A 15,454-nucleotide genomic window follows, 5' to 3' on the forward strand; every position below is an offset into this window, starting at 1 on the left:
GTTACTGAAAACAACCTTGCTACTTTGCTTAGTTACTTGGCTGTCAGCCTGTCACAGTGAATATAGAGTGATCTGTGCTGTCAGACAGTCACTCATTCAGAGTCAGCAGTTGATTGTTAATTTTGCACATGCACTTGCACAGTTGTTTAGTTTCACGCTGAGTGCAGTGAGTATACTGTACTATTATTATCATGGCATTAAAAAGTCCGGTATGGGATTACTTTGTTCGCCCCTCAAAGGAAAAAGTTAAATGCAACATATGCTCATCTGTGTTGTCTGGCAAGGGGTCTTCCACTTCAAATATGACAAGACATCTACGGGTTAAACATCCGACTATTAACCTAACAGAAAGTCGTTCGAGGCCATTACAATTACCAATTGAAATTCATGAAGAACATCCTTCAAATGAAGGTAACAACCAACACGATAATTCATCAGCAGCTCCTCCTGGGCAGCTTGTTGTAGCATCTACTTCTTCAAATTCAAAACAAAGCAAAATCACTACATTTACAACCAAACCAATATCTGCCGCCAAACGTTCTAAAATAGATGAACAAGTCTTAAGGATGGTTGTTAAAGAGTACCATCCTTTCAATGTTGTTGAGAGTACTGAATTTAAGAAATTACTATCCATGCTTAACAAAAATTATGAACTACCAAGCAGAAAAACTCTATCCAATAGCTTATTAAATAAGTTTTATGATAATACATTGGAGGGAATTAAAAATGAGATTCAACCCAATGCAATATACATAGCTCTCACTACAGATGGGTGGACTTCTTTGAAGAACGAAAATTATTTTGCTGTGACAGCACATTTTATTGATAAGGACTGCTGTCTGAAATCATACCTCTTATCGTCTTTCAAATTTATTGGCAAACACACGTCTGACAATATTGCCAGCGAGTTGGAAAGAGTTACAAGGGAGTGGAACATACATGACAGAATTGTGGCGTGCACAACAGACAACGCGGCCAATATGGTCAAAGCCGTGCAGCTTTGCAATTGGTGGCATGTGCCATGTTTTGCGCACAGCTTGAACTTAGTTGTGCAAGCAAGTCTGGAAACACTAGGTGGAATAAGGGCAAAAGTGAAGTCTACGGTGGGATATTTCAAATGAAGTCCACAGGCTAGTGATAAGTTGCACAGCATACAAAGGCAGATGGGATGTCCCATTTTAACAATAAAACAAGATTGTCCAACACGTTGGAATTCTACATTTGAAATGTTACAGAGGATTTAAAAAATAAAAGAGCCCCTACAAAGTGCCTTAGCTATATTGAATCCCGATTCAGTTCAACGTTTGACAAACGAAGACTGGTATATTATTGAAAAGTCATCTGAAATCCTTGGGTGCTTTGAAGAGGTCACCAGGGAAATCAGTAGTGAGCACAATGTTATGTTGTCTAAAGTTGTCCTACTTAGCAAAGGCTTGCTAAGCCACTGTCTCTGGCTGAAGAACACTGTCTTTGATAGCGAAACTGTCCTTGCTCTAGTTACCAAACTTACAGAGGAAGTGTCGGACTGTCTACTAAAAAAATATCAGGATCTGACCATCGTATGGGAATCGACTTTACTGGATCCTAGATTCAGAGAACATGGATTCTCCAAAGATGACCGTCGCTTTAAAGAGACCAAGGAAACCGTCATTAATAAATGTTGCGCAATATGTGGATGAAATGAAGACCAAGAGCCTAGGCCACCAATAGCTCAATGTATTCTGCCGGCCACAGAAGATCTTGGAACTTCCACACCTTCCAGCTCTGTATGGGAAGATTTTGACATGTCTGTAGGAGGCCTAGTCCAAACTCATGCAGAGAATTCTCGAGCAGCAAGCATTATTGAGTTCGATAAATTAATGAGGATGCCCTTTTTGCCCAGGGTAGAGAACCCGCTACTTTGGTGGAAAGAAAACAGAGTGATTTTTCCGACTCTTTTTGACCTGATGAAACGACGCCTCTGCATAATGGCTACTTCTGTACCATGTGAGCGCATCTTTTCAAAGCAGGGACAAACTGTAACAGAAAGGCGTACTCGACTCTCAAGTGAAAAAGTTTCAAAAATAATGTTTTTGAATTTCAATTTAAAGTAAATTGTTTGATCACAATGTGAAATAACATTCCGTTTAATAACAAGTTTTCTCTCAGAAAGATACGTGTGTGCTGTATTTTCTTAATCTTAATACATTTGTAGTATTGTGATTTATTTATAATATAGACCTAAAATGAGAAAGAAATGCTATATTAAGTATGCTAGTTAACATGATGTTGCTGGTACTACTTATAATAATCCATATTATGCAGGGGATGTAGTCAGCATACTGACGTTCGGGATGCTGGGCAGTCGAGATCCCGGCACTGAAATGCCGACACCACTCACAATGCCACCAGAATTCAGACTGTTAGCATCCCGAATGTAAGCATGTCGGGGCTGGTTAGGGTTACGCTGTGGGGTGGAGTATTAGGGTTAGGCACTAAGAGGGAACGTGTGTGCCAGGTAAGTGTGTAATGTGCAGAGTATGTGCTTAGCTTCCTATAGGTGTGCACATGTGGCTGCAGCTGTCATATCCATGTTCTTGTGTGCACTGGTAATGCAACAAATCGGTATGTGTTTGGTCAGTGGGCCTGATTCACTACGGAATGCAACTGCGAATGCACTAGCGATTACGCACGCAGTTTAACTGCAATAGTATGCTAATCCATTGCGATCATAATGCCATACACTGTACAACATAAGGACACCCACTTTACCTTACACACATCCGTAATGTTTAGCAAGACTGCGAAACCATCGGTAACAGCGAGTACCATCGCAGCCTCACGCACACTTGCACAAGCTCTGACCTTACTCAGAAATTGCCAACGTCTATGCACGCTATCAGGCCTCAGGCTGCGTAGGCCATCGCAGTGGCTAATATATGCACGCCCCTGCAACGGCGTTGAAACGCACTGGCATGCCTGCATTCACCTGACCACCCCTCCGTTACCACCCACAAACCGTACTTCCTGATAATCACTCCGTAATGGGTCTGTGTAGTCACTGCGATCGCAGTTCCAATCGCAATGGCTAGTTTTCGCACACGCAATGCTTTGCATACACATGCGCAGTACGCAACAATCAGCCAATTGCATGCGTAATTGCAGTTGCGTACGGTATTGAATCAGGCCCAGTGTCCTTTCCCACATGACCCTGTGTCTATATGAGCCTCCTGCTCAGTGTGCTGTGCTACCCTGTTCTTCCCCCTTCCCTGGGATAGAGACCTGCTGCTATCTGCAATCACACCAGAGGAGGAGGAGATCCTGTTTACCGATAGATGTATCATGAGGGATTTAGCATTTTGCTATTTTATTTGGTTCAGTTCCAGGACTGAATGATATGTATATTTCATGGCTGTTACATGTTCTTTCCTCAGCCAGAGAAAATATGCAAATGAAAAGCCTGATTAATAAAGGATCACAGTTGCAAAGCTGTATGCAGGCTATAGATATATGATGTATGCAAGCAGGCAGCTTTGTAATTGCGATCCTTGCAATAATACAAATGCAGCAGGAGGTGTATGACACTCCCTGCTGCATTTGCGATCCCAGCACTGTGATGGACGTCACAGGCTGGGATCACCATCGCGACCATTGGTGGTCGATGGTCCCTATAGTGGATGGCGCTGGGCCTCCAGCCAGCTGAGTAAGCCCCAGCTTACACAGGCTGGCCGGCTTGCAAGCCCAGGACACTGCGTTTATCAACGCAGATTCTGGGCTAGCCACTCCCGGAAAATGGGGCGTACACACCCCCATTTGAGGGAATGGCAGCCGACCCCGCACCGTTCCTTATATGCCTCTGAATGTCAATCAGGCAGAGGCATTTAAGGGTTTGTGTGCGACTACCCAGGACCCATTCTGCACACTTGCACATCTGCGATCAACAAGTATGCATTGATTAGATTATTAATAATATACCAAAATAACACTGACTCAGGACTGTTAGTATATCAACAATCAATGCAAAAGAGCAGCTGATCCACTCCCAGAGGTCTGGATCAGTCCCTCCCTGATTCCCAGCACTGCCAGCAGTCTCTACACTCATGCAGTGCACTCTGCATTCCAAAAGAGCCGTGTGCCGAGACACTGAGTCGACACACTCCACTGAGCTGAGCCATGTGTCTCAGCTCATTTCAATGAATCACTTTGCACATGCCTACTTCCACGGTTTTACTTTCAATCCTGAGCTGTGTAGTGCTGCTCACAGTTGGCTGCTCCTGGGTCCTAGAGTCCCTCCACACTGCAGATCCAGAACATTCCCCAGCACAGGGCAGCACATAAAAGTCCACATAAATGAGATCCTTAATGGGTTATCACAGATGCAATCGCGTAATTTTCTGGAGGAGCCAGCCAAAAGGTCAGCAAGTATGGCTTTGATGTGTTTATATGTAAACAGCCACTTCCAAGTTTGATTTTCCTTTGTCCCCCTTTTTGCAGCTCTGCTGAGGTGGACAACTGTCCCCCTTTCAGCATGGCGGTGCGCATAGTATTGTTTTATTTTTTGGGGGAAGGGGGTGTGGCCACATCTCCCAAATTTGGCCACACCACCAGTACCCCAACCCCGTTAAGCTCTTGACAGTCCTGCTTGGGTGAGATGAGTTAAAATGGTGGAGGGCTTTAAGAGGAGAAATTTGACAATGTATTTTTAGTGGATCATGTGTGACAGAAGGTCAGATCATCCTTGCAGCTCTGCCAATGGGGACAAATGTTGCTGAAGGGTACAAATGCCCTCCTGTGCAACTGCCGAGGCCCCCCAGCTTTGGCCATGCCCTCCTCAGTACTCGGGCCTGCTGACAATAAACTTAAAAAGTCAAGTTACACTTTAACTAGCAAGCATACACAAGCGAGACAAGTCAGTTCTGCTGCTTATATAAATTAGGGAATAAAAATAGCCTTTTGGCTGCTTAAAATGTAATCTACAGTAAGTATTCCTGTCCCACCTGTTCCAGTTCATATCTACTTACAATAATTACAGAGTAAATAGAAATACAGATGTGTCCTCATATACTGTTGCTCAAGTCATGCCAAATAGCCCCTCTCAGCATGCCAGTCCTGGGCGATTCGGCTGCGCTGACCATCTTTCTCGCTCCAAATGTGCACTGTAGTGAGAATTTTGAGAGAGCCACACTACTATTTTATCTGCAGAGGCGACAAGAGAGTTCATCTGTACACATTAGCAAAGCAATGCCGACCAGTGAGCAAATTATATCATATCTTTCCTTTTTTATTATTTTTAAGACTTGTTAGCAGTGACAAATTTTACATAGTGGCCCATTGGTAGCACTATCTGCTAATCACATCCTGGATAGGCAGTCTGGACTTTGATTGGCAGATGGTGCTTCCAATGGGAAGCCACCTTCCTGCCTCTCTGCCAGCTCTAATGCTTCTAGGGGTTGCAGCCTATACAGTTCCTAAGAAGCCGTGGGGGAGAAGGGGGGGTAGGCATACGCAAAGATACCTGGCAGCCATAATGTGCTGTAAGGGGCTGCAGCCGATGCAGTCCCTAGAAGCCGGGGGTTGTGCGCATGCGCAAGTCTAATTTTTCCCACCTCCTGCATCTAATTACACGGTGCTGCTCAGGCGGTCAGCCCAGTGGCATCCGCTGGAAGACCACGGGTAGGAGTTGCTACTACTTGTTAGTAGAGATGAGCGGTTCGGATTCTGTGGAATCCGAACAGCTCCGAACATTGGGGATCCGAGTCCACCCGAACCCTGTTCGGGTGTTCACCGCCTGACTCGGATCCCCGTTCGGGGCCGAACGGCGGCCGCCTGATGTCGGATTCTCACTAGAGAATCCGACATCAGGGCTCCTATTGTGTAGGGCAGAGCGCTCTGCCCTACACAGACACAAACACACAGCCGCCAGCGGCAGCTGTGTGTTTGTTACAGCAGCCAATGAGAGTCACACAGACTCTCATTGGCTGCTGCACGGAGGGAGCCGGCTGGAGCTCACACATGAGCTCCGTCTTCCGGCTCCCTCCTCAGCGTGTGACAGCAGAGCGGACGGCGCGGGAGCGGGGATACAGGTAAGTTTTTTTTTTTTACTTGTGCAAGGGCCGAGGGCGCTACTGGGGGGGGGTCTGCTACTGGGGATGCGGGGGGGGCCATACTACTGGGGGGGCCTGCTACTGGGGGGGGCTATACTACTGGGGGGGTCTGCTACTGGGGGGCTATACTACTGGGGGGGGTCTGCTACTGGGGGTCCATACTACTGAGGGGCCTGCTACTGGGGGGGGCTATACTACTGGGGGGGCTATACTACTGGGGGGGTCTGCTACTGGGGGGGTCTGCTACTGGGCGTCCATACTACTGAGGGGCCTGCTACTGGTGGGGGCTATACTACTGGGGGGTCTGCTACTGGGGGGGTCTGCTACTGGGGGGGCCATACTACTGAGGGGCCTGCTACTGGGGGGGCCATACTACTGGGAGGGGCTTACTACTACTGGGGGGGGCATACTACTGGGGAGGGGCTTACTACTACTGGGGGGGCATACTACAGGGGGGGCCATACTACAGGGGGGCTACTACTGGGGCAGCCTACTACTGGGGGGGGCCTGCTACTGGGGCAGCTTACTACTGGGGGGGCCATACTACTGGGGGGGCCATACTACTGGGGGGGCTGCTAATGGGGGGCATACTACTGGGGGGGCCTGCTAATGGGGGGCATACTACTGGGTGGCCTGCTAATGGGGGGCATACTACTGGGGGGGGCCTGCTAATGCGGGGAATACTACTGGGGGGCATTCTACTGGGGGCACTGCATAGGGGACCCTTCTACTAAGGGGACTGCATAGAGGCCACCACTGCTGGGGGCATTGTGTAAGGGACACCGCTACTGTGGGCATTGTGTAAAAGGGGCACTATTGTGGGCATTGTGTAAAAGGGTCACTACTGTGGGCATTGTGTAAAAGGGGCACTACTGTGTGTCGTAACATAAATAAGAGACACTACTTTATGGTGTAATGTGAATCAGGCCCTATGTGCGGTGTAATGTGAATAAGATTGTGAACTGTGACTCTTTGGGCCGTAGCCCACTATGTAAACAAGAACTGTGATTCTGCTGGCCGTACCCCACTGGGTGGGTGCACTACTTTTAATTTCTGCCACTGCTGTGTGGCAATGTGTCATAGATGTGCTTTATACTGTGATGTCTGTGTCGTTGTGCCGCTGCTTTGTCGCTTAGTAACCAGTCAGCTCACTGCAACCTTTGGCCAATAATGTTGAAAACAATATTATAAGGTGTGATATGGTCTAAATCAGTGTTGGCTAACCTTGACACTCCAGCTGTTATGGAACTACATAACCCAGCATGCACTGCTACAGTTTTGCTATTAGGGCATGCTAAAACTGTGGCAGGGCATGCTGGGATATATAGTTCCACAACAGCTGGAGTGTCAAGGTTAGCCAACACTGGTCTAAATTGACTGGAAATTAATGTTATTGAGGTTAATAATACTCTAGGAAGAAAAAAAAGACCAATTTATGTGATTTTAGCTTTTTTTGTCAATTTTTGTAAAAAAATCCAAATCCAAATCCAAATCCAAAGCCAGTCACCGCAGTTTGGCAAATCCAAATCCAAAGCCGGACGACGAATTAGAACCAATTCCAAATCCGGCAAAAATGGTCCGGCGCACATCCCTACTTGTTAGACTGAATAACTCAAAATGAAGCCCCTTTTGGCCAAGGCTAATGTGCTTTGATAATAAAAATCTTCCAAAACATATAGGGGTCTATTGACTAAGCAGTGTTAGGAGACAGAGTGAAAAGTGATAAGAAAGTGATAAGGTGCCAGCCAATCAGCTCTCAACTGTCATCTCACAGGCTGTGTTTGAAAAATGACAGTTGGGAGCTGATTGGCTGGCACCTTATCACTTTTCACTCTGTCTCCTAACAATGCTTAGTAAATAGACCCCATAATATTTTTATAATAAGGAATCTTCCTTTATAATGTATCATTGTCATATGCGGAATATTCTTTCGGATATTTCTTTTGCCTCCTTCTATCTCGGAGACCATGCCTGTCTCATTGTTGTAACATTTTGCACATTGCAACGAAACCACAGAAACACTAGATGCACAGGATTAATGCTCTTGAAAACAACAAGTTCTAATTCAAATAAATGAAATCTGTACTCAACATTAATCTTGCATGCAGGGCAAGTGAGTCGACTGGAGGAAAATCAGTTTAGAACAATAGGATCCAAAAGTCTCACTTAATCTTCACAGCATATAGAGATATGTAAATGACACTATAGCAATTGTTATAAGTGGTTACAAATTGTATTCTTTAATTAAAGAACCTTTTTAAGGTTGACATATCTGTTTTACCTGCACATCAGATAGTTATATTACAGTAACATAAAATGTACAGTACATTTAATGGCTGGAATTAATATCTACTATCTGATATTGTGTTGCACTGGTGTGATATAAAAAGGGCAATAAAGCTCAGGAAGAAGTTGGACACTGCGCACAACATTTGCATAATAATAATATTCTGACCTACAATAGCAAAAGGACATATCTGTGATAGCTGAGGAGGTTTGGGTGGTGAGAGATAATAAATGAATAGTCTTGCATAATAGACTCCTAAACAACCTTTTAACACTTTAATCAAATAGCAATCAGGAGCCAAAGGAGGCCGAAATGCCGCATAGCCAATGACATTATTTAATTGGAAGAAGAAAAAAAGCATCCTTTTATAAAATTTAATTGTATCCTCTGGCAAATGAAAGATTGAGAGCAGAACTTCATTCCATGTTTGTAATATTAAATAATATTAATGTCATTAAAGAAGAATCATTGAACATTGAGCTCTAGGTTTTTAATTATTTAGCATGTGCCTTGCTGTTGGCTATGAAAGCAGGAACATATTACTATTTTGTGTCATCTGTTTGGCTTTGGTAGAACTTGGAATATTTAAAGGTTTAATGTCACATAAAGTATTATCATCAACAACGTGTCAGTCAGGACCGGTGCTAGGCATCCATGTGCCCAGCGCCGTACTGTGCTGCATAGCCACGCCCCTTCCCTCCCCCTGAGCGCTTACCTAATAACGCCAGTGAGAGGGTGGGGTTGCGGGCTTTCCCACTGCAGCCAGCCTATGGCAAGCTCAGAAATGGAGCTAGCCCGTGCCTAGAGCCGCCACTGGTGTTAGTCACTATGGGCCTGATTCAGAGTTGAGCGCTATGCTGGTGTTTTCAGAAATGGAGCCATTTTTTGCCACTGCGCATGCGTCTAACTTGCACCGCGCATACGTCAAAGTACATTACGTAGTCACACACTGCAAGTCTTTACTCGTAGTGTGATTGACAGACAGGGAGTGTTTGGGGGAGGCAACGGGGAGTTTCAGTTAAAAATTTCAGGTATGTCTCGACTGTTTTGGGGGCGTGTCGCATCCTGCGTCTGTGATCCCATTCGCAGGAAACATGGCCACGGCGTCTCAGTTCCAGCGACCATTTTGAGTGACCATAGACTCACTGAAGGAGTCGATGTGTGCATGATCTGCGTCCGATGTCGCGTATGTGTACGAAGTTCTGGACAGCTGCGATGGCACAGGCGGGCATCTCAGTACAAGTCCCGGATGCTGTTGCATATTTTCGCACATCCACAGCTACGAAAATCGCATCTGCTGGAGCATTAGCGCACAACTCTGAATCAGGACCTATGACTTGGTGTCATTTTGTTATCTACAGTAAATAATGCTGTGAAAATTAACTGCAGCCACAAATACATTTAACCAATAACACTCCCCTCTAATCAACTAGCAGAAGTGCAAGGGTGTGATGTCTGAGACCTTTGCCATTCATTATATGCAGATGTGTCCGACGCCTCATACATCTAGCCTCAATACGCCATGCAGTGCGACTTACCAGACGTGAAAATGCGTCTAAGTTGTGTACCAACTGTACTGATTAATTTCATATGTGACACTTGTATATCTGTGTGCACCTGAGTCTGTTTATGAGGCACAACAAAACTTGGCATGAAAAAAGCAGCGGCCGCTAGAGTTTAGCACTTTGTATACAGATTCAGGGACACAGTCGCACACAGATATACATTATATTTATCACTGTTGCCTCTGTGGGTGCCGTTATAATGTAATCGGATAATGATCTCCATGACATTGCATTTTCCATTTTTTTTATTTAGCAATTGATCAATATTTAGTTCAGTGCCTCCTGGCTCACTGAATCATGGCAATGTTAGATTAATGGCAGTGTCCTCTAAGTGTAGAAGTGGTGGGTTGTAGGGATGCAGTCAGGAAGCCGATGGTGGAAATGCCGACCGCCGGCTTCCCGACTGTGTAATCCCGACAGGGGACTAATGATAGGCATCGAAACGCTTATCATTATCCCTGTGCCGGGAGCCCGACGCCCAACATACCGAACGAAGGTAAGCCGGGCAGCGGACGTGGACAGCCGTGGGGGGGAGGGTTAGGTTAGGGGCTCCCGGGGGGGACATAGGGTTAGGCACCACCCCGGCAGGGTTAGGGTTAGGCTAGGGAAAGGGGGGGTTAGGATTAGGCACCCCCGGGGGAGGTTAGGGTTAGGCACCTGGTTTAGGCTGCGGTGAAGGGGGTGTTAGGTTTAGGCACTTACAGCGGGGTTAGGGTTAGGCACTTGTGGCGGAGGTTAGGTTTAGGCACCCCTAAGGGAGGGTTAGGTGGGGAGCGGGTTAGTAACAGTTAAAAAACGTACCTGTCGGGATCTTCTGTTGCCAGTCTTCTGGGATTTGAATGCATCCGGCGGTCTTTCATAACGATCCCGGGCTGTTGTGATGTTAGCAGGGAATGTTTTGGTTTTCAGTTAAACTTCAAAATAAATTTGCTAAGCGGCGGTTTTGATAGGGTTTAGAAACTGATGGGGCTCAGAACCATTGAACTATCTAAACTAAACCTGCCGTCGTTCCCCATCGGTTTCTAAAACACAATCCCTACACAAAAATTATGCGGTTTAGAAGCTTTGCACAGATCCTTAGGATCTGTGCAGACTTCTATATGTCAAGAAAATGCAAAAAGAATGCTAACTAACACTACCGTTTAGGCACTTCAGTATAGACTATTAGTTGAAAACTTGGTGGAACAAAGAGTGTGGGGTCCCCCTGAAATTTCCGCATACTAGCACAAGGCTTTACCACTATAGCATGGAGAACATGTGTTGTGGAGTCCGCCCACCATAGTGCTAACCAGTCCACCCGCTTAGATAACACTAGGACTATACTCCTTAAGCAGTGCATGTGGGGTTAATAAATATTGGCTTAAGAATAGAATTAATATTGTTCTTTATGGTAATGACTGCCACTTGGAGTATGAACTTGGAGAACAGCAAGTGACAGCATGTTCTGGAATACAGGGCCTGCTCGGACCTGCAGTGTACCTGTAATAATATTAAAAAAAAATGACTACACACAGCATGATAAAATTCTTTATTTGCCAATTAACTGACATTTTTTCCCCACAAAACCACTCAGACTTTGTCATTTTTTTATTATTTAATAAAGTTTAAAAAGTATTTTTTATAATATATTTAAATATTTTATTTAAAAAAATATATCTAGGGGGTGTTTTGCAACTCGTCATCCCCCCTTGTACATAGGCCCGCATTATAAAATATCTTCCCACCCCCCCATTAGCAATAGTCCCCTCCCAATGGTCATAATTTCTAATAATAGTATCCCCCACACAACCTTAGTAGTAAAAATAAATCAGTTTTATAAACCAAAATCCACCCTTTAAAAAGCCCATTTATTTGCACCTCTTCCTCCTACCCTGTGACCAATGTAATTTTTTTAAATTATTTTATCCACTTCCCCCCCTTCATCCTCATATTTCTTTATATTACCTCCACCACCCCCACTGAAGTGTTCGGAGGGGAACTAAAGGCCTGATTGAGACCCGCTTGCTAGATGCGGCCGCTCGCTCCCAGCGTATGGAAATTTAGTTAAGTGACGTCAAGGCAGGCGATCGCACGGCAAGGCATAAACACGCCCACTATGGGCCTGATTCAGAGCCACTCGTAAGCGGCCGCTCGTTCACTCCGAGCGATGTTTGCCCAACTGCACATGCGTACGGATCGTTATACGCATGCGCGAACCAGTCAGTGTGGCCGAAATTCATGTGCTCCCAAAATAGCGAATGCCTACTAATTTGAGTGACAGAATGAGGCGTATGTGGGTGGTAACAGGGAAAGGTGCTTGAAAACGGGGAGTGGAGATCCGATCGCAGGCGTGCTTAAAGGTCAAAACGGGCGTTTTATGGGTGTGCATATTTAAAACAGCAGCGTCATTGACCACGTCACTGGGTTTTTTTTAAGCCAGAACTGCTCGCAAAATTGTGGTAGCAAAAACCAACCACAAGAATAGCGAGCAGTTCATACCCTGTTCGATGTACTCGATTAATCTAATAAATAGCAGACATGACGTAGGATGCGAGCGGCCAGGGAGCGTAGTTTCCCAAAAAACTACCGCAAGTTTTGTACGCTCGTTCAGACCTAGAGGCGTGAACAGACCGCAAACAGCGAACGGTTCATTTGAATAGCCACCCCTATTTTCAGGACGAGCGAGCGCTAATTGCGTCCGGCTCTGAATCAGGCACAATGTCTTGGCAAGCGATCACTTTGTGTTTATAGACGCCCACAAGCCTGTCGTCATCTCCAGGAAGTATAATTCATCCATCGGTACATCGGGTTCCATCGAATATGACCACAGCGCTTGCGGTTGACTGTACCCTACCGCAAGCACTGTGAGCACATCAGTGTAAAAATCAGCCAGGTGACGTGTACTATGACGCTGCCTGTTAAGTATGCACGCCCCAGAAACGGCGTGAAAACACTCTGCGTCCGCAACTCCACTCCCCTGTTACTACTGGCCTGCCCCTGTTACCACCCACAAACAGCCTCTCTTGTCACTCATTCCACTGGGCTGTCTTTGCTGGGCGAATAATTAGCACCACTTGTGGATCTTTTAACATGTATCAGCCAGTAATAAATAACCTGTACACCATCTAAGAGATCTGGAAAACATGCACTGTTAGGGATGCACTGCTATAGAGTCCAATATGTACATATATGTCCAGGGAAGTGCTAGGTTCTTCTGCTGCTCCTCCAGGCTCCAGGACTTGCTCCAGTGCTCTGGAATGGTGCTCACATCTAAACTAAAAACATTCAGCTCAGGCAGGATGGCTTACTGTCGCATCAAATGACTTACTGTATATGCTGGAATTATGACACACAATACACATTGTATGACGCATATTAAAACTGGATAAGTACTAATTCTGCCATCTTCATGGACTGGCCACACTCGCTCTAAAATCAAGCATTTGGACACCCCCCTCTAGAAATCCTGCGTTTGCCACTGAATCCTACAGATCCCTCTCCTAGTACATTTTGCAGACTGTAGCCTATAGGCTACAATGACTAGTGCCATAAATTTCAGCTCCAAGCCCAGGTGGACCTTAATCTGGCACTGGGGGGTTACCATCTGACAACCTGTTGGAATTGTTTTTTTTTCAATGTTGTTTTTCCATGATAAAAACTGTATAATTACAAATGTATGTGAAATAGAAAATAGACAACTTTTCAGCACAGCGATGCATTGCACAGGCTGCCTAAACATTGCTTATCTTACTTTATCAATTAAGCAGAAATCTCAATTCCGTTCAGTATCATTTTCTGCTTTATGACCCATTACGCTCCCTCAGCTTGGTAATGTATAAAACAGTGAATATAAGATGGGACCATCAGGGGTAAAAGTAAGAATTGGAATGATGGGGCATAAAGCAAGACTGAGGAGGGGGCTGTAGGTGAAGACTCAGCAGGCTGTTTGTGGCCTTAGCACTGTGTGTTCCCCATCACTGTAGTCTACTAATAATATATCATATTTTGACGGGATGTAGTCAGTATCCCGGCGGACGAGATACCGGCCATCGATATACAGACACCGGCATCCCGCTGCCAGGCAAAATGCAGACGCCAGTATCTCTCCTACGATCTAGAATCCCAACAGCCAACATCCCGATCGTAAGAGACCAGAACCAGGTAAGTGAAGGCCGCGGTGAGGGGGGCGGGGGGGTGTTGGGGTAGGTTTAGGCACTCCCTGGGGGACTTAGGGTAAGGCACCCCCAGGGAGAGTTAGGGGGGAGAGGGGGATTAGGCGCCACTGGGGGAGGTAAGGTGCTGAAAGGGGGGGTTAGATTTAGACACCCCCGGGGGGACTTAGGGTTAGGCACCACCCTGGGAGTTTTAAGGTTAGGCACCACAAAGAGAGGGTTGGGGGGGGGATAGGGGAGGGTTAGGTTACTTACTGCCTGGCATCAGGATCTCCTCCTGTCGGGCTGAACGGCCACCTGTATTTCAATCCCATTCCTATTTTGACACCCACAGCCATCAACCAATTACCTTTGAAGTGTCAAATAAATGACGCTTGTTCATCATTTTATAATAACAAAGGCTCGTAAAAAACTATTGTATTTCAGAAACATTGCTAAATAATGTCAAGCATGAGAGAAATGTATACTTGCCCATTTACCTTTATTTTCTCACTGCTGATGCAAGGAAGTACTTACATAAACTTTTCATGTTTGCTGAAGCAAATGAGGTCCAATAAATCAACTAGACATTCATAAAGAATTGTAACAGGAAAATGTATCGGACTATTATTTAAGAGTGTGAATTGTAGTTTTTGGTGACAGTCTGAGATAAGTATGCATTTTAATGATACTTGTGGTCATGTCTCTGAAATTAATCAAAATATAAAACTAGTTTTGGTTTAGTTCTGTCTTATTTTAATAGGTACCAGCAATCCTTGTCTTTATAAGTGATACATACTAATATGCAGTATTATATTATACAGGCACGTTCTATATGAACTGGAACTGCAATGAGGGGATCTCTCAAACTAAAGGCTCTATAATAATTAGAAATATGTATTCTTTGGCTATATGTTTAGAATGTGTGGTATGTATGAATGTATGACTAGTTATTAATAAAGTAAAAAAAAGGTTACTATACCGCAGTCAAAATTAAATGAATGTTTTCAGTGCAGCATTTGTAAAGTTTTCAATAATTCCATAGAAATTGCTGTAAGTTATGTACAGAGGAGATCCATAGGAACCTGGGGCACTGTATGGGATCAACAAAAATGATAATTTTATGGGCTAGCCTCCCCTACTGGTGAGCTGCATTCAGAATCAGACTGTAACCGAAGCACCTTTACCCCACCCTCCCCCCTCTATTTACACCGCATGGGGTGCCTGCATTTTAAATCTGTCCGGTAAAGCTTGTGCACCAAATGTGCCTGGGTCAGTCCTACTACAATCTGCTCTCCACCCCCAGCTATTATTGGTGTCCGGTGTTTGAGATGATGCTCATTACAGTTGCTCATGAACAGTGACGTGCGGTGAAGTACATGGCTTGGG

At 45.2% G+C, this 15,454-nt stretch overlaps 1 protein-coding gene across 1 annotated transcript; it reads left to right on the forward strand.

Annotated features, from left to right (window-relative positions):
- Nucleotides 1-191: 191 nt before the first annotated feature.
- Nucleotides 192-1,121, forward strand: LOC148518354 (E3 SUMO-protein ligase ZBED1-like). The gene has a single exon (XM_088477445.1). It carries the CDS (start codon nt 192-194, stop codon nt 1,119-1,121), a length of 930 nt encoding a protein of 309 aa, XP_088333571.1.
- Nucleotides 1,122-15,454: the final 14,333 nt, after the last annotated feature.

Source organism: Taudactylus pleione, unplaced genomic scaffold, assembly GCF_031769625.1.
Source record: "Taudactylus pleione unplaced genomic scaffold, aTauple2 ptg000201l, whole genome shotgun sequence".
Classification (NCBI taxonomy): domain Eukaryota; kingdom Metazoa; phylum Chordata; class Amphibia; order Anura; family Myobatrachidae; genus Taudactylus; species Taudactylus pleione.

Excerpts from the sequence above, each read along its gene's own strand:
- LOC148518354 (XM_088477445.1), top strand. The coding sequence starts at position 192 with ATGGCATTAAAAAGTCCGGTATGGGATTACTTTGTTCGCCCCTCAAAG.